A 20352-nucleotide genomic window follows, 5' to 3' on the forward strand; every position below is an offset into this window, starting at 1 on the left:
CCACACAAACACTGTAACACTACAAACACTACAACCACACAAACACTACAACCACACAAACACTGTAACACTACAAACACTACAAGCACACAAACACTGTAACACTACAAACACTACAACCACACAAACACTGTAACACTACAAACACTGTAACACTACAAACACTACAACCACACAAACACTGTAACACTACAAACACTGTAACACTACAAACACTACAAACACTGTAACACTACAAACACACAAACACTGCAACACTACAAACAATAAAACGAAAATGCAACACAACCATTATAACTAATCAAACTACACCACAAACAAAACACCACAAACACTACATTACCAATGCTATAAAACCACACAATCTACAACAATAATAATGACCACAAACTAAAAATATGACCACATAACCATAACCATTACTACAACACCTTAAACACTAAAATACCAAACACTATAACTTCACAAATGCTACACTACAAACACTAACACCACAGCCTGAAACACTAACATTATAAAAGCCCTTCATTTAGCCCAATATTATTATTATTATTATTATTATTATTATTATTATTTTTGTTGTAAAATGTATATCTAATGTTCGGATGTGACTCATAAACATTATGACAGTTTACAGTAAAAGTATAAATATGAATAAAAGTACAGTAGTTAATATAAAAAATTAAGGCTGTGAGCTGAAACAGAACGATACAGTGCAGATAACAACACAACACCTTCAAAAGAAGCACAGGACAGTGTTTATTAACAAGTACACCAGTGTATTTATTTACGCAAGCAGTTTTCCCTACAGATCAGAAAAGCCACTGTCAAGCGGTTGGCACATTTATGTACAAAACAGAATCATGGTACAGTCTGCTACTAAGCATTCTTTAGTGAGTGTACAAAAGACTAATACAGAGAGAGGGGGGGGTGCAGAGAGAGAGGGGGGGGGGCGCAGAGAGAGAGAGAGAGAGAGAGAGAGAGAGGGAAGGGGATAGGGCTTCAGAAAGCAACAGAGGAACAGGGCTGAGATGGACTGAGGGCAGTTATAGAGTTCACCACAAACTAAACACTTACAAATCAAACACTACCATCAAACAGCAGGAGATTCAGAGCAATGCAGTCAGCATAGAGTTCCAATTACTGCACACGGGGAGAGTCGGGGATGACCCAGCAAGACAGTCGCGGGAAACAAACTCATAAAAATGTGAAATGAAAGTTCAATGTTTTTTGTTTTTTTATTTATTTATTATTATTATTATTTGTCTTTTTTTATTTCTTTTTTTTTGTATCCAGTAAAAACAATTACCATTAAATGCATGACCATGCCACAAATAACACCTAGGATTCACAGTCTTTACCTAACGTTACAGGGGATCCAACTGGCCAGCTGAAATCCCAATGCACTTACACTGAGAAAGAGCTCACACAATGGTCAAATATAAGTGCACGAAACTAGCTCTTAGAAACACTGACAGAACATGACTTGCCAGGCATTAAAAAGAATGATAAGACACCTCCATAGTCCATAGTCTCAATAGCATAATGACTTGTAAGCAAGACAACATGTGACATGTTCACCGTCATCAAGGTCAATAGAGTCGGAACCTCTTTAAATAGCTGATTCTGTTGTGAAATTCCCCTCAAAAACAAAAACACTCACCAAAACTAAAAGTGACCACGAACACTACGCGCCTGAATTGTTCTTATTTATTTTTCTTCAAACAACACCATCCCCTTTTCCTCTTCCTCCTCCTCCTCCTCCCCACCCCTCCCCCCCTTCAGTAATGTGGAATGTCGAATTTTGATTCTTGTATACGAATTCACCTGAAATCGAAGTGCTTACATACGATACATGTTTACATTTACAGAATGGCTATTTACACAAGCAGAACTAAAAACCCTGAAAAGAAAAGCAGAGCGGTCTACTTACCTGCCTCTATCACCTGGAGGAACATAAAAGCGTGGGTAATAACACTGTAGGCTTTGTGCATGTGTGGCAGTCGGCCAGTACAGAGCTTGTGGTTGCATTATTACTCAAGAAGGAGGTTTTAAAGGAGCACTCTGGTGTTTTGCTGTGTTTTCTGGCTCTATTTGACGTGTCTGTAGCATGTGGTTAATCACCAAAAACAGTCATTTCGAAGTGTCCCTGTACTTCGAAAAGAACCGAAAAACTGACATCCTGAAGCTCAGTAATAATGGAAGTCAATAGGTAGATGTGTCAGAACCTGTACAATGGAAGTCAATAGGTAGATGCTTTAGAACCCTTACAATGGAAGTCAATAAGTAAATGTGTCAGAACCCTTACAATGGAAGTCAATAGGTAGATGCTTCAGAACTATTACAATGGAAGTCAATAGGTAGATTGGTAGAAGCATTGGTAGACTTTTCTAATAGGTTGGCTAGAAAATTTGCCCAGTGACTTCCATTATAGGCATATTGAAGCATCTGCCTATTTTGGAGTGCTGAAGCATATGTCCTTTGACTTCTGTTATGAGAGTATTGAAGCACCCACCCATTGACTTCCATTATAAGCATGTTGAAGAATCTGCCAATTGACCTTATTTGACCTTAATTGATTATAATTACACTGAAGCATCTATCCATTGACTTTTCTTTATAAGGATGCCAAAGCACCTGTCCATTGACTTCTATTATAAGGGTGTCAAGACATATATCTACTGACTTCCATTATAAAGGTGCCAAAGATTCTGCCTATTGACTTCCATTCAAATTATGTTGTCCACATATTTTCTGTTATTTTCGAGCTACAGGAAAGTTACTGTCGTTTGTAATTGACTTCATGCTACAGAGACGCCACACAGAGACATGGTGAAAAACACACAGTAGCTGTTAGTAGGTGTGAGTTAGTGACACTCCACCCGAAAAGAGCAACACACTCTTTATTCTCCCTCTGAAGACGATGACAATGCCCCAAAACTGGCAGGCTGTGCGTCCCAGAACCGGACAAGCACAGCAAACAACTTATAACCTTTTTTTGTCTTTTATTTGTAATGATATCTGTAGAAAAATAATAAATAAACACTTTATGGTACATTTGCCTTTTCTTATTCTTTCATTTTGTTTTTCTGTTTTTGATTTTTTTTATTTTTTATTATTGTTTCCAAAATAATGCAGAATCTCAGAGCGATCCGCTACTTCCGGGCCCAAAAATCTTTTACTGATTTAAAAAATAAGTAAATAAAAATGTAAAAATTATTCTTTTTTCCCCAAATTTTCATTTCATGTGTGAAGTGCTTGAGAAAATGAGATCACCAGAGATGAACACACATGAAAAATGTGCTTTATACCCCACAACCGACCCGCTAAATTAGGAGGGTGTGAATACTGATGCTTTAATAAACAAAAATGAAATAAAATTGCATAAAGTTATACCGTGATTGACATCCAAAAATAAATGAACCTGCACAATCTCTTGAGAAAATAAAAAAACATACAATACTGTAAAAAACTACAACACTACAGCTACTTCTACGTAAGATTAGTAAAGAAGATAATAATAATAATAATAATAATAATAATAATAATAATGCTTGTGCCAGAGGTAAGGGGTTGGCCATGGGGTTGGTCATGTGACACTCCTGTTGGACAGCACCAGTGCCAAAACTCCCCCTATAAAGGAAGTGAGAGCACTGCGGGTCCTCTCCCTCTGCTCCTGCCTTATGTGTAGGCGTTGAGGCGCTCTTTGGAGCGTGTGGAGTGGATGTCGTGCAGCTCCTGCTCCTCCTTGGACTTACAGTCCTCGTATTTCTGCATCTTACATGCGTCCTTCACATAGGCCCAGTTTGCAGACAGCACCATCAGGTAATGGATCTGAAACAGACATCACACCCCTGATTATTAGACACCCCACCTTGTGATTTCACTCACTGCCCCCTTGTGACCACTTAGTGACCACTTCCCAACATCTCTTGTCATGGTTCCTGCACCACGCCTAGTGTCTTCATCTTTACCACCTGTTTCCAAGCTCTGCCAAGTTCACTCAGACGGGATGACGTAAGTGGGCAGCACTAAAATTAGCGCCAGCTCCAGTAGGGGGCAGTGTTGTAAAGCAATAGGGGGTTTCAACTTAATCCACACCTCCCATTCCAACACAGGGTCTACATGGACATGGCACTGATGACTGACTACAGCAGGGGACATGACTGCACTCATATGTAATAATAGGTGTAATAATATATGTAATAGCATATGTAATATTATGTGGAATAGTAGATAACTATCTGGTTTGGTTCCTCCACCTCACAAGAAAGAGCCAAACTCCAGCGCATCATCAGGACAGCAGAGAGGATCATTGGATGTAACCTGCCATCACTTCAGCAGATCTACACCAGCAGGATGAGGAAGCGGGCTGGCAAGATTACATCTGACCCCTCACATCCTGGACACCTCCTCTTCCAGACACTCCCCTCTGGTAGAAGACTGCGATCCATCAAAACCAGCACAACACACCATGCTAACAGCTTCTTCCCCAGAGCTGTAGCGCTCCTCAACCACTGTGGACACCTCCCACTGTGACCATACAACTGAACTGTACCAAACCGGACTGAACAGCTATTTTGCACTCTGCCTATTTGCACACTGTACAGATGTTCTTTTCTGTAAATATCAGCTCTTTACTTTCTGTAAATATCAGCTCTTTATTACCTTTAGTACTTCTTACTTTTTTAATTTATCCCCTACCCTATTTATTGTTTAGTGTCATTTTTCCTTTAGTTTAAGACTGTAAATAATCTGTGTTCTGTGTTTTTTTGTTACTTGTCATACGTGTTGCTCTCACCAAGACAAATTCCTTGTATGTGCAACATACTTGGTGAAATAAAGAGATTCTGATTCTGATTCTGAGATGCAATAATATATGTAATAGCAGATGTAATAATAAATGTAATAATAGGTGGACAAGTAGATATAATATTAAATGTTGAAATTGGTGTAATAATAGATGTAATAATAGGTGGATAATAGATGTAATAGTAGATGTAATAATGGGTGTAATAATAGGTGGAATAGTAGATATTACATAACAAATGCATATTCCATTTTTAGAATAACAATATTGTTTAAGCTTTGCAAAAAAAAGACAAATAATTAATAGTATTAGATTATTTGACCTGAAACAGCTGTTCTGACTAATTTTGTCTGGGATGCAATTTCATAAAAGCTGTTCATGGAAACAGGGAATGCATTACATAATGTAAACAATGCAGTAAAATCAAAAGCTCTGAAAGTCCATTGAGAATATTATTAAACATATCAGATTAATATTATGCAAACATATGCATGATTATTCATGATCAATTGAACAAGGCCACACCCATTTTGCCCTCCATAGTGTAAGCACTCTTTGTTTCTCCATCTCTCTCTCTCTCTCTCTCTCTCTCTCTCTCTCTCTCTCTCTTTCTCTGTCTCTCTCTCTCTCTCTCTCTGAAAATGGTTCCTCACAAATTACTGAGTGATGTTTGCAACATGCTCTAGGCCTTTCTTCCTCCTGTTTCCATAGCAACTATATGACATACCCAGCGTCTCTTTTAGAAAGAGAGTAAGGGAGAGAGAGTGTGAGAGAGAGAGAATAGAAAAGCTGATGAAGAGAGGATGATGAGGAGGAGTAGGAGGAGAAGAGGTAAGAAGGGGAACAGGTATCAGGGAAGCAACGAGAGCGAGCCAGGCACCAAAGCTCCTCCCAGCCTGCCAATCAGCACAACAGAATTGTGGGAAGGCAGAGCTGCTTTTTCAACCTAATAAACTCAGTTTCCCAGAATGCCTGGAGAAGGCCATGGTGGTGAGTCATAGCTCCATCCTGGCATTCACACACAGAAACGCATAGAGCATAGTTCAGCCATTTTGATGCACTTATTGTTTTGATGAATCCAAAAATAACTACTATTTCAACAACGTCCACAAACTTCAACTGTCTGCCTAACTTCTGTTAACTCCTTCATCTAAACCTCTTTAACCCTAAATTAACACCTCAATAAACACTCCTATACACTAGAATAGGAGATATTAGTCCATACACACCTCAATAAACACTCCTATACACTAGAATAGGAGATATTAGTCCATAAACACCTCAATACACACTCCTATACACTAGAATAGGAGATATTAGTCCATAAACCCCTCAATAAACACTCCTATACACTAGAATAGGAGATATTAGTCCATAAACACCTCAATAAACACTCCTATACACTAGAATAGGAGATATTAGTCCATAGACACCTCAATAAACACTCCTATACACTAGAATAGGAGATATTAGTCCATACACACCCCATAAACACTCCTATACACTAGAATAGGAGATATTAGTCCATACACACCTCAATAAACACTCTTATACACTAGAATAGGAGATATTAGTCCATAAACACCTCAATAAACACTCCTATACACTAGAATAGGAGATATTAGTCCATAAACCCCTCAATAAACACTCCTATACACTAGAATAGGAGATATTAGTCCATACACACCTCAATAAACACTCCTATACACTAGAATAGGAGATATTAGTCCATAAACACCTCAATAAACACTCTTATACAATCCTATAGATTACTTTTATGACCATGACATTCAAAATCACATATGGATTTTCTTACCATGGCGATTACTGCGGCTCCAGCACCGGCCAGTGCACACACAAACAGGTGAAAGGTCATGTCCAACTGTTGAAACAGAAGGCATTGAAGTTATTGAAAGACATTTTAATTAATTTTAAATGATTAAATGTGTAATTAATGCAGTGACAGTTCAATCTTCACCTCACCTCTTTCGATTCACACATTTTGAAGAATTTCTCTGATCCTGCACACACTGTCTTCTCCTCTCCAATGGTCACAACACCTGGGACCCACAGCAGGTACGGTCACTTCACTATATACATATTCACCTTAGAGTAGCTGAAGTTTAAAAAAAAGAAGTGTCCACAAATTTGTGGACGCACTGTGTATGTGTTTATGGTTTGTGAGTGGATGTTTGGAAGGCCTGAGTCCTGACATTATCAGGAGTTCACGTTAATATTTTTAGATGCTGCTCACCGAACTGGCGCGGGTCCAGGCACAGGCTAGCTCCCTCCAGCACTGTGGTGTTCTGGCAGATGGTCCATATGTTGAAATACATGAAGACGGGCAAAGCGGTGAAGGCTGTCACTCCGAGCCAGGCCAGCATGAAGATGTACGTCAGCATGATGAACTGGAGGACAGAGAGATTAGCACAAGCATTAGCATAGCAGCTGACTAGCTATCTGTCTGTCTTTCTATCTATCTGTCTGTCTGTTTATCTATCTATATATCTGTCTGTCTTTCTGTCTGTCTATCTATCTATCTATCTATCTATCTATCTATCTGTCTTTCTGTCTATCTATCTATCTATCTATCTATCTATCTATCTGTCTTTCTGTCTATCTATCTATCTGTCTGTCTGTCTGTCTGTCTGTCTATCTATCTTTCTATATGTCTGTCTGTCTGTCTGTCTATCTATCTATCTATCTATCTATCTATCTATCTATCTATCTATCTATCTATCTGTCTTTCTGTCTATCTTTCTGTCTATCTGTCTATCTATCTATCTATCTATCTATCTATCTATCTATCTATCTATCTATCTATCTGTCTGTCTGTCTGTCTGTCTGTCTGTCTATCTATCTATCTATCTGTCTTTCTGTCTATCTTTCTGTCTATCTGTCTATCTATCTATCTATCTATCTATCTATCTATCTACCTACCTACCTACCTACCTATCTATCTATCTATCTATCTATCTATCTGTCTGTCTGTCTGTCTGTCTATTTATCTGATCTATCCGATCTAAAACATCAGTTGTATTTTCTGAAATTTGACGTCAGCGTCTCGTACCCATGCACTGACGCAGCGGCCACAGGTGGTGATTTTGAAGTCTCCATACAGGTCCTTAATGGCGCCACTGGTGAAGAAACCCTCCACCATCAGCAGGATCCCGTATACAAAGAAAGCTGAGGCGATTCCGTAAATCACGTATTTAATGATGTCAATCCTGCAGAAACAGCACAGAACCCACAGGTAGAAGTTTAGACCTACCATAAAGACCAAAAGTACGGAAACAATTAGTATAACAATAAAGTTCTGTGGAAATTCAGAGTATCATGATTGATCTCTGAGCCCAGACTGAGTCAATCAGGCGAGACGTGAGTGTTATCTGACATTCTTTAGTTTACAAGGGAGGATAACAGGCTAGTGCAGCTAATACTGAACTTAGACTGTCACTAATCTTATCTCCATAAGCAAAATTAGTCAGCATGTCTCAGAGCTCCTCCAGATCTTCATTAGCTGGTAGATGGATGAGGTTTAGGTGACGGTGGGACTTCCTTTAGTCTATAAACCCAAACAGAACCTTCTTAAACAAAGTCTAATCCTGCTGATTTACTAAATATATTTATAATAAACGTCTTTGTGCACATTTTTGACCGCAACCTTACAACAGCAACTCTCTGTGGGCGGAGCCTGGAGAGGCCCATAGTGTAGGCAGTGCCCTCTAGCCCAGTCCACAGAGACAGAACTGAGGGTAGACACAAACTGTGGGTGCTATTAGTTTGTCCAGAAGGGGACGCTCACATGGTAAAGACGTCCAGGGAGTCTCCAGGTGCTCTGATCACCTCAAAGTAGTTCTGCAGGATGGTGACTGTGCCGGACAGAGCTTCATGACCACAACCACAGAAAAGCGCCACACCCGCATACAGCAGTATGGTGGCGATCAGGGACGGGTAGGGGATTCCCCTCAAACACTTCAGACAACACTCCATACATCCTGGAGAGAGAGAGACAGAGAGAGAGAGGGAGAGAGAGAGAGACACAGAGAGAGAGAGAGAGAGAGAGAGAGAGAGAGAGAGAGAGAGAGGGAGAGAGAGAGAGACTCTTGAGTAAACATAACAGGCAACCCCATTCACAGGGCAGTCTGATTATAATGTACAGGTATATACATTCATAGACAGAGAGATAAACACACAGACAGACAGATAGACAGACAGATAGACAGATAGACAGATGAATAGATATATAGACAGACAGATAGACAGAAAAACAGACAGATAGACAGACTGACGGACAACAAATAGCTAGAGAGACAGACAGAAAAACAGACAGACAGATAGACAGAAAAATAGACAGACAGACAGATAGACAGACAGACAGATAGATAGATAGACAGACAGATACACAGACAGACAGACAGACAGATAGATAGACAGACAGACAGAAAAACAGACAGATAGACAGACAGACGGACAACAAATAGCTAGATAGACAGACAGTTAGACAGTTGGACAGACAGTTAGACAGACAGACAGAAAAACAGATGCAGCTCAATATGAGTATGTGATGATAAAGGGATGTATGTCTTAACGAGCTGCAGTGTAATTAGATGAAGTGCTGTATGTGACACAGCGCCGTGTGAGTGAGCAGATTCGTCAGCATGAAGATCCAGATTGTGTGCATATTCTGGTCCCGCAGAGCCGCCCACTGCAGTTCCTATGACAACAGGATGACGGTCAGCGGTCAGTTAGCAGGTTTAGAGCATCATTATTAGCCGCTACGCCGCTACACAGTCAGCTATAACTCACACTCACAGCCCCATTATCCCCAGCCACCAGCAGCCGCCTGCTCACGGCCCTCAGCGCTCAGCTCCCCGGCCTCTCCTGCTCTCTCCAACTCCTCAGGTCAGTACATGAATGGACTCTAATTTGGCTGTGAATATTCAGTGCACCACGCCCCCCTCATCCCACCCCACCCAAAACACACACACACACACACACAGAGCTCAGCACTCATTTTGGAGCAATTCATGAATCATTTCCAGTTCTGATTCAGTCTGATCTGGGAGGCACTGGAGGGGAATTTAAAACGAGGCAGAGACAACTCCTCCAAACACACACACACACACACACACACACTGGTCATCCCTATCTGTGGGGGGCTTCGTTGCTGTGGAGATATTTTGTTATTCCAGTCAGGCAGAAGCTGAAGTGGAGCTGACTAGACTGCTGAGGGAAACCAACACACACACACACACACACAGATCTCTATACACACACACACACACACACACATCTCTATACACACACACACACATATCTCTATACACACACACACACACATCTCTATACACACACACACACACATATCTCTATACACACCCATCTCTATACACACACACACCTCTATACACACACCCATCTCTATACACACACCAATATATACGCAAACTTCTATACACACACACCTAAAGATACATCTCTATACACACACACACTCACACATGCACATCTATAAACACACACAGTTCTAACCACAATCATATACACAGATCAATACAAATGTTTTATACACATGTATATACACACACCTCTGTAGACACAGCAATACACACATTTCTATACACACATCCATGCACATACATCTATACACACACTTCTAAATGCATACATCTGTAAACACCTGTGTATACACACACTTCTATACACATCTGTGGCATTTCCAGAACGTTGCAGGTGTTCTCATGGTGTACAGAAAGACCCTGTCAGTCTGTTAGTCTGTCTGTCAGTCTGTTTGGGTGTCTGTCTGTCTGTCAGTCTGTCCTCAGTCTGGAGTGAACGTGATGAGCAGTGTGAGTGTAGTACACTTCTGATTTCCCTGCTGTTTTGCGCTCAGTGTTTTTTGCCAGTACGCAGCGTGCTGTCTGTGTGTGTGTATGTGTGTGTGTGTGTGTGTGTGTGTGTGTGTTACAGCTGCTTATTGAAAATGCTCTGAGCTGTAAATTGAGTAAAAAGCAGTCTGATGTTTCATTCATAATTCAGCAGCAGGCTGGCACACACACCCCGGTGAGTCCATACATTATTAACGCGTGTTACGATTGTGTTCAGTGGACGGTGATGGGACAGATGCTTTACACTGCTATATTTAGACAGGGTGGCCGCTGCCCTTTCCCTCTAAAAGCTGAATTTTGGGCCAGCTGGAGGACGGGATTTCCACGCTTACATTCATCACATCGCGCAGACCCATCTGGAACGAGGTCAATCAAACGAATCACGACAGCAGCTAATTAGCAATGCCTACATCTGCTTGAACATCAGCATGGCGGCCAGCTTTGGTTCAGTATTGTTAGCCACTGAAGGGGCGTGTCTTTGGCAGTGACCGGTGTGCTATTACGGTGAGTATAGGATATTACATAGGGGCAGAATATAGAAATATAAGAGCTCATATGGAATATATATGGAAAAACCTGCAATCTAAACTAATACACATGGAATTAATCCACATCACCATGGACTGATTTGATCGCTGTTCAATTTCAGAGGGGCTGGGAGGTCACGCCCCATTGATGCAAGATTGGGAAGTTTTGGGTTTGGTTTATTATCATCACATTATTTATTATTGAGGTAATTTCCTAAAATATTTGCAACAACATGACCATACAAAAATGTGATTAGTCAATAATAGCATCATAATATCATAGTGCAATATTGTCATAAATAGTACAATGTATAATAGCATAGTAATTATTTCGATTTCATGAAAATATGATGAATTTGTTTTATATACACAAGTTTTATCTCTATATGACTGTATTTAGGCTGCAGTCTACCAACGTTGCCCCCTCTCACCCAGTAGTAATAACAGAATTAGTACAAAATACAGTTTAATATATGACACATATTGCTATATTAGTAATAACAGTAATATAATGGCTGTATATATATATATATATATATATATATATATATAGTTACTAGTATATGCACAGTTTAATACACAGTACAATGCATAGCATGTATTTGTATAGTTGTGATAAATATATATAGGGTTGTAGTATATATAGTGGCATAAATAGTATTATGTATAATAGTATAACCATATTGATTTAGATTTCATGAAAATATGATAATATACAGTAGTTTTATTTATATATTTCTGTCTTCAGGCTGAATTCCACAAATGCCCGCCATCCCCTCCAACTTCTTACACCCAATGATGTCCGACTTCACTACAGTCACAGTTTGTCTAATTCCTCAGTGCTAAATAGACATTTTTATGACTCTGGGACAACCAGTGAACATCGAGTATCTTTGGCAAAGCAACAAAAACACTTTCCTACATCATGCCATGTTTATATGTCTGTAAGTCGAACTGGGATATTAAGAGTGGTTTCGTCAAGGCCGGCGCCTCCAGAAACAAAGGATCGCTCCGTTTTCTTTGTTTTATGAAAGTAAAAGTGTAAATAGACAGACTGCATCTGATCCCAAATCACTGCTCAGGCACTCCTGGACCATCAGGCTGAAGAAAAGCGAATGCAAATGAGGGCCCTGTCCCAAACAATATAAACAAAAGCGGCATCGAGGAGACGCTCCAAACCCAGTGACCCCCACCCCAACCCACCCCTCCATCTGTCTGTCTGACAGCTTTCACCTCGCCCATCCCCCAATTAATCTGCCCCAGGCACCCTGCGGCCTATACACCACTCTCTGTACATTCTGTCCAATTATTTCTGACTCGTAGATTCAGTGAAAAGAAAGGAGAAACTGTGTGAAAGTGCAGATTCTAAACTTTCACTTCATCCCACATCAGGGTCTGTGTGTAGAGTTATCATGTGAATTTAATTATAACTGATCAATTTTCCAATAAAAAAACAAACAGATGCTGTTTATTCGCATCAAAACAAGAAAAAAACGGAAGACTGAAATGTAGAATTCAAATCTAAATAAATGCAACATAAGCAAAAGCAAATGTTTGTGCAAAAGTTTAGACACGCCTGGTATACCTCATATAGTATACTGATGTAAGATACGTTGAAAATGTGCAGGCTGTAATAGGTCTGCACTTAAAGGGTTAATCCCTGAACAGCGGGGTCACTGTGACCTAGTGGTCCCAGACAGCTTTCTCACAACGCACCCTGAGAGTGGTCAAGACAAAAGGGCTCAGAACAAGCGCTTAAACTAATCCTAACTTACTACTGTGGCCAGAGAGAGAGAGAGAGAGACAGATGGAGGGTGAAAGGAGAGAGAGGAAATCTTTGATTATCTCAGACTGAACAGTTTCCTCCCAACCATCTTGATTTTACACTGGAGCTCACTATATGGACAAAAGTATTGGGACACCACCACTTTCCACCTACAGGAGCTTTTCTGACACCCATTCTAAACCCATAGGCTGTATTAATATAGAGCTGGTCCCCCTTTGCTCTCAGCTCTACCAGCAGCAGCAGCAGGTCTGGAGCTCTGCTGCAGTTACTGAGTCAGTTGGAGGCTTTTCTGCACTCTGCTCTGAGCTCAGCACCCGGCCCTGACCCCGCTCTGTAACTTTACGTGGTCTGACAGACACTCTGTGGCTGAGCTGCTCTCTGTGAGCTGTTCCTCCTAAACTCTTCCACTGTTCAATAATAACACCACTCACAGCTGATGGAGGAAGATCTAGGAGGGAGGAGATTTCACCAGCTGACTTGTTGTTGTTGGTGCAGCGGTGTCTCCTATTACATACAGAACCACGCTGGAGTTCAGTGAGCTCTTCAGAACCTCCCGTTCTTTCACTGATGTGTGGAAGAAAGACAGACTGCAGGACTAGAGGCTTGATTTTATACACCTGTGGCAATGGGACGGAATCAAACACCTGAATTCAATGATTGAGAGCTGTGTCCCAATACTTTTGTCCATTTAGTGTTTGCGGCTAATGTAGCTAGCTCATATTAGTATTAGCATGGTACTAACTGCAGGCTTAAATCATCACATGTTCAGTAATCCATTATAGACTTGAGAGTGTGGGTTCTGGCACTGCAGGACTCACTGTTATCTAGAACATGGACTGAGGTATGATGAAAACAGGAGCAGAAAGAATTGAATGAAAAGCTTTTTTCCAGACAGCTGCTTTAAATGTCCCATTTTAATTTCCTGCACTGCAAGATTTCCTGAATTCCCAGGTTGACTCAAACCAAATCTGGCATCCAGCTTAAACCGAACAGGTTTGAATGAAAACCCCTCCTGTGTCCAAGGCTGTCCCGGCCCTGATTCTGACCCTCAAACAGGTATCCCATCTCTGCAACACTACTGACTCTTTTAGCTTAGGCCTGTAGGACTTTAACCAGTTGCACCAAATAAATCAAATGAAGTGATGTGGGGAGAAGGGTCCATTGTGCTCTCTTGGGCTCCGGCTGCTGATGGCTGAGATTCATACAGCGCTCCTTAGGTCTTAGTGACAGCGCCTTAGCCCACTGGACCACTCTGAACCCATGGAAGGCATTTGCTTAAACCAGAATTATGTAAAAATAGGCATTTCTTGCTCCTGGGCTCCCCCTACAGTCAAGAACTGGAATTCGGGATTGAGCCACCCCTTAAGGACACGTTTTACACATTACGCATTTCTGGACAAGCTGAGAGATACAGAAGCTTGACTGAGAGGTAGAGCAGCATGTGGGCTGAGGCGGTAGAGTAATACTAGAGTATTTGACACTAATATGACTCTATGGGTTCTGCAGCGTTACACAGCAGTTCTGGAGAGCGCCGTCCTGCTCGCTTCACCAGAGCTCCATAGTGCAGTTAGCAGAGCTCCGAGCCCGGAGTAGCACCGATAGAGACACTGTTCTCCCTGATACAGTCAAGCTGCTTTAAGGCATTCGGGGGACTGGATTAATGGATCCCGAGGTAGTTCCTTCACTATTCAGCACAGAGTCTGATCCTGAAATGACTGAAAGGTCTATGTTGGAGAACTGAAACACACTAAAATGGCTGACACACTCTCCCTCTTTCTATAGGGGGCGAATCTGCTTCACTGCTTCACCCTCGCGCTTCCCTTTAACACTCAGAGTGCTGGTGTGGGTCGACTAGGGCCCCCCCCCACCGGCCCTCCCAGTGCAGAACTAGCCCAGGGCCACAGGATGCTTCAGTGCGGCCCCGCCCTGCGTCTCCTCACATCCTAGCCTAATAGACCCTTTGCGGTTGCCATGGTGATGGAGGCGCGGGGCTGGCGCATCTGAGCGCGCTCAGTGACCCACTTACAGCGCCGTGTGTCAACAAATTCAGCGGCAAACGTGCTGAATGTGTGGGGGGGCAGCTTTTACAGGGATTAGAGCTCAGGGGCGAAACGCAGCTCAGCTCGGCGCGGGTCGGGTCGGAAAACTCTAGAAACACCCCCACCCACACTCCTCCAAGCCCCCTGCGAGAATACCCTCAACGTCCAGCTCCCTGCCCCGGTCCATGCTGTTCTGACCCACCCGGATCAGAGCGGAAAATATTACAGGGAAGAGAACGCAGGAGTGAAACAGCAGATATTTAGGAGCTGATCCTGCTTCTGGTGGAGTAACTGTCTCTACTGTCCAGAGAAGAAGACTTTCTACTAGATCTTAAAGAAACATTGCTGTAAGGATTTGATTGCATCCAGAAACAAGAGTGTTAGTGAGCTTAGGATGTTGAATGATGAGAGATCACCACTCCACCTCATCATCCCCAACTCCTCTCCAAAAGTACTGGATGGAGCTCCTCCACCATCATTCCAGAGAACACAGCTCTTCCACTGCTCCACAGCTCCTCAATGCTGGGGGGCTTTATACCCCTCTAGCTTCATGTTAAGATGAGACATAGACAATGTTTTAAAGAAATAGAGCTTTTAATAAAAAGTTCCTAAATACAGAATCTTCATCTACTCCAAATGACAATCCTCTTTATGTGCAGTACATACAATCATTCAATTTATGTATAGCAAACATTTGCTTGAAATATTGTCCATTAAGCAAATCCTCACAGCAATGTTTCTCCAGAATCTAGTAGAAAGTCTTCTTCTCTGGACAGTAGAGACAGTTCCTCCAACAGAAGCAGGATCAGCTTTTTTAATCCCCTTGATTTCAGAAGAAACTGTGAATAAGCAGGTGTCCCAATACTTTTGTCCACATGTGTATGAATCACCACATCCTGACTATGTCCTGTTTTTGTGGAAAATAAGTGTGTGTGTGTGTGTGTTTGTGTGTGTGTGTTAGAGGCAGTCTAAAGCCTTCCAGATGTGTATAGGATTACAGTGGTATATTAACATCTTCAGCACCTGTTCAAGTTCACGGCCATTAGGCCAGCTGAAACAAAAGCCAGAACAATGCGGCCTTCACCTCGCTCCCTAATAACAGCCCTGACCCAGCTCTGAGAGACGACTGGTGGAACTGCATGTGCTCCTTTGCTGAGGTTAGGGGGGTTTGGGAGGCATAACAATGGGAGAGGTGTTTTGGGTGGAAAACAGAAGGAAGGAAAACAGTAAATCTCACATGTGCAAGTGCTGTCTCCTCCTGTGAGAGCAGGCCATGACAGAGGAACCCGGGGATAAAGCTTCCCGGGCCAGAGCCGGTATTTTTTATTTTCACTGCTGGCGTTTACACAACCATTTCCCAACTTTAATTAAACAGACTGATTCTGTTACCTCCAAAACTGACATATGTAAATGAGATCCGTTCTGATTGGCAGTTCGGTATTGTGGCTCTTTCCAAAAGCAATCTCCTTCAGTGTGACTGCATGGAGCTAAGCTATGCAAGGGCGTGTGCTTTTACATTCTTTCCTTTAGAATAAAATATATAAACACAAACAGTGTCAGAAGTAAATAAACTGAAATATACATTTTAGTATATTATTTATGTGTAAAATTGCATAAACTCAATGAATCACTTCTTAAGTGCAGCTTCTTTTATGAGTTTCTAAGGTGATTTGATGGTTGTTTTGAAGGCATGGCTACAAGGTAATATATATATATGTATCATTATTATTATTATTATTATTATTATTATTATTACTATTGTTATTATTGTTTACTCTAAACCTGGTCTCCATATTTCAGCTGCTTAAATGAAAATGATCAAACTGTGTGCCCTGTATTGCTACTGGTTATGGATCATATATATGGATATAAGTTGACAGTTATGGGTATTTATTTGGGAATATGGGTAATATAAGGTTTCCCTTATATAGTAATATAAATTTTAAATCTGTTCAGACACAGAACAGAATTAGAATTAGAATACATGTTTGTTCATTATATATATATATATATATATATATATATATATATATATATATATATATATATATATATATACATACATATTCGTATGAGGAATTTGGCTCAACCAGAATAGAGTATGATTCAGAATCATTTATGTTGCCATTGTACATTTATAACTATTTGGAATTTGGTTTGGCCAAAAACAGAATCAAAATAAAAACATTAATCAGTTTATTTGCCATGAGCATTAATAAGCACTAGAAATTTGACCAAGCAGAACAGAAAAGCACAGAATCAACAGAATCAGAATCAAGAGCCTATTCGTTAGAAGCACCTGTCTGCAAGCTGGACCGCTGGGTACAGTTAGCCAGTCAATCTGGGCAAACAGAGGTCCAGCTGGCAGACATAAGCTGTGTGTAACCTCGCGGCCGGTCGATAGCACCACTCTTCCACCACAGATTAGAGGAATTTGCAGACAAGCTCATAAATAAGAGAGAGAGGAGGTGCAGCGGTCAAGCTCTAATGGTCTAATGCTCTCTAACACAATAACCACGAGTGCTAATGAAATGACCGTGGTCCCATGAGGCTTTTCTCCTCCCTTCCATCTCCGCCACTCTGCTCACCCTCGGCCTGCTCAGCCCCCGGCACTTGGAGCTGTCCACGAGGGTTAAAGACTCTCGCTAATTCACACTGTACATCATTTAGCAGCCATTGCATTTTTATGGGCTGGGTCAGTAGACCAACCACAACACCTGTTCTGGCTTTTATGGGTGCTTCCCTCTCACTGCAGGAGGAGGTTATAAAATACAGCCGGGTTATAGAGACATGAGCCGGTACTAAACCCACTGCAACACATCTGACCTGTATTAATGACCTATAGCTCTACTGCAGCCATTCACTTACTGACTGACCCTGATTTACAGGGGAAGGAAAAGCCCTTAACCTTTAATGGAAATCAATGAGAAATGATTTTAGTAAGAGGAGCATTTCTATTGGTCCATTCATCATGAAATTTGGACACAACATAAAAAAAACAAGTACATACAGTATATTTATACTGGAGGAGCATTGCTGTGAGGATGTGATTTGTGCATTTAGCGACAATAGCGTTAAAGAGGTCAGGATGTTGGATGACGATGATCACCACCCCACCTCATCATCTCCAACTCCCCAACACATCCCATCTAAAAGTACTGGATGGAGCTCCACCACCATCACTCCAGAGAACACAGTTCTTCCACTGCTCCACAGCTCCTCAATGCTGGGGGGCTTTATACCCCTCTAGCCCACGCCTGGCATTATTAGGCAGCATGGAGCCAATAGGGTCATGATGTTGATCTGCTCCAGAGAGTCCTATTGTATTGGCAGTACTTCTTCTCTACAGGGACTAGACAAGCTGTGTGTGCATTTGTACATCTGTGTCAGAAATGGATGCAGCTTACAGTAGCTAAATGCATTCATTAGAAGGGGTGTCCACAAACATTTGACAATATATGACGAATTCCATTGTTTGACCATGTCTTAATGAATGGACTTTTTAGCATTTAGCATATTTTTTCCAGCCAATTTTATATATCTTATGATCTTTTTCATTAGTGAGAATTTATATTTGTGTACTATTTGTATTGTGTGTTGTTCATTTATGCTGACACCAATTTCACCAGGTCAAAGGAATAGCTGCAAGATATCAGATAGCAGCTAATGGGGATCCAAATAAACAATAAATTCCTCATACATGTGAGTGTACTTCAGACAGTGACTCCTAACACCTGCACGGATCATAAAAATGACAGATTTAGAGCCAGTAAACAACAACAACCAGCGTAGAGTAACCGATTAACCTGCACAGCAACAAGCACCTGATTGGATGGCAGCACATTGTAACATCATCACAATACATTTTATTTTAGGCTTTTTTAAGCTTTATTTTTTAGTGGGTGAATTTCTAATCAAAATATTTTACGTGTATGTACAGTCTATAACTAATTATGAACTACGCAGGTTCAACTATTTTCTTTTTTAATACTGTACTGGAATCTTTACACCCCTGAAAGTGTCTTCAGGAATAATGATGTCATCTCTTTGCCCCATCGTCCAGCTCCTACTCCAAACCCTTCGTTATACGAGGCTGCTTAAGAAACGGGTGAGTGCTCTGAACTGCATGCGCTCGGTAATGTTATAAATGACTCATAAAGAGAAGGCAGAGCCCCTGCTGTGTTGATGTGGTGCTCGCAGTGTTGGGTTCCTTCACAGAGTCAGAAAGCTGTTTTCCCCTCGGGCTCAACAGCTGGCCTTCTACTGTCACACTACAGCGTACGAGTGAAGCCTCTCTCCAGATTTAAGGGCCAACAAAGCAGAGCTACGTACTGCATTCACACTCAGAATTCGCTTCCGTTCTGCAGGATCATACCATTACTGTTCAGGTTGTGGGTTGTTCACACATCCAGCCCATTGACAGTATTTTACAGGGATGCACGCGTTCAGGCAATGACTCAGTATGTGCAGAACAGTAGAGCAGTGTTGTACTCGTGAGGACAAGCAGAGGTGTCCAGCAGTGCAGTGCAGTGCAGCCAAGCATGCATGCAGGTGCTGAATTGACCGCTGCTGCTAATAAAGAGTTGCACACCAGAACCAGAACCAACACCAGCTGGTTTTCCATCCAGCCTTTGAGCAAAAAAATCTGAATGCAAAAAAAGCCCAAAATTTAAAAACGCCCAAATATCGCAAAAGGATTTAAAAAAGTTTGAATATAGTCAAAGCCAAAATGTGACGATGATGTATCAAGCCATAAGTCACATGATCCTCCTATCAGTTGGCACGGGTGGCTGGAGATTAGAGAAACGACTGACCCTACAACTGGTCCAATCACAACCCACAGCTGCAGAGATGATTCGGTCAGGGAGACCGAGCTAAGTCTCTCCACCCTACCTAATCAGGGTCGCCTACGCCATCTAAAGTTTCAGTGCATATCTGTAGTGGAAGGAATCACGACTCATTTAGCATTTTTGGTGCCGAAATATCGTCCATCCTCATCTCTGAGACGTTTCAATTGAAACCCGGCTACTGTTCAGTTCCTCTGAGCACCACAGAGCACTACTCAGCACTCCGCTAATACTGAACCCATGAAGACCCCAGCTGGAGGAGTGGCTGGAAGTACACTGTGAAAGGCGGTCATTGTGAGACTAACGGCCTGCTATCTCAACAGTACTGACCCAACCCTCCAACAGTGCAAAACAGTGGAAAACAGGGGGTGTTTCAGGCGATGAAGCCTGTTTACACCTACGTTTCCTATCTGGATCTATTTGGACCGGATTCTGTTCACACTAGTCATTAA

At 41.6% G+C, this 20352-nt stretch overlaps 1 protein-coding gene across 1 annotated transcript in view; it reads right to left on the reverse strand.

The window, feature by feature from the left end:
- Positions 1-758: 758 nt before the first annotated feature.
- gpm6aa (glycoprotein M6Aa) overlaps positions 759-20352 on the reverse strand; it is a 22406-nt gene continuing 2812 nt past the window's right edge. The window contains exons 2-7 of the mRNA XM_072663157.1: positions 8616-8808; positions 7881-8037; positions 7065-7218; positions 6794-6870; positions 6627-6692; positions 759-3834 (exon numbers count right to left, since the gene is read on the reverse strand). Of these exons, the coding sequence (XP_072519258.1) occupies positions 3682-3834; positions 6627-6692; positions 6794-6870; positions 7065-7218; positions 7881-8037; positions 8616-8808 (800 nt within the window). The 3' untranslated portion in view covers positions 759-3681. The remainder of the gene's footprint in view (positions 3835-6626; positions 6693-6793; positions 6871-7064; positions 7219-7880; positions 8038-8615; positions 8809-20352) is intronic.

Source organism: Salminus brasiliensis, chromosome 19 (assembly GCF_030463535.1).
Source record: "Salminus brasiliensis chromosome 19, fSalBra1.hap2, whole genome shotgun sequence".
Classification (NCBI taxonomy): domain Eukaryota; kingdom Metazoa; phylum Chordata; class Actinopteri; order Characiformes; family Bryconidae; genus Salminus; species Salminus brasiliensis.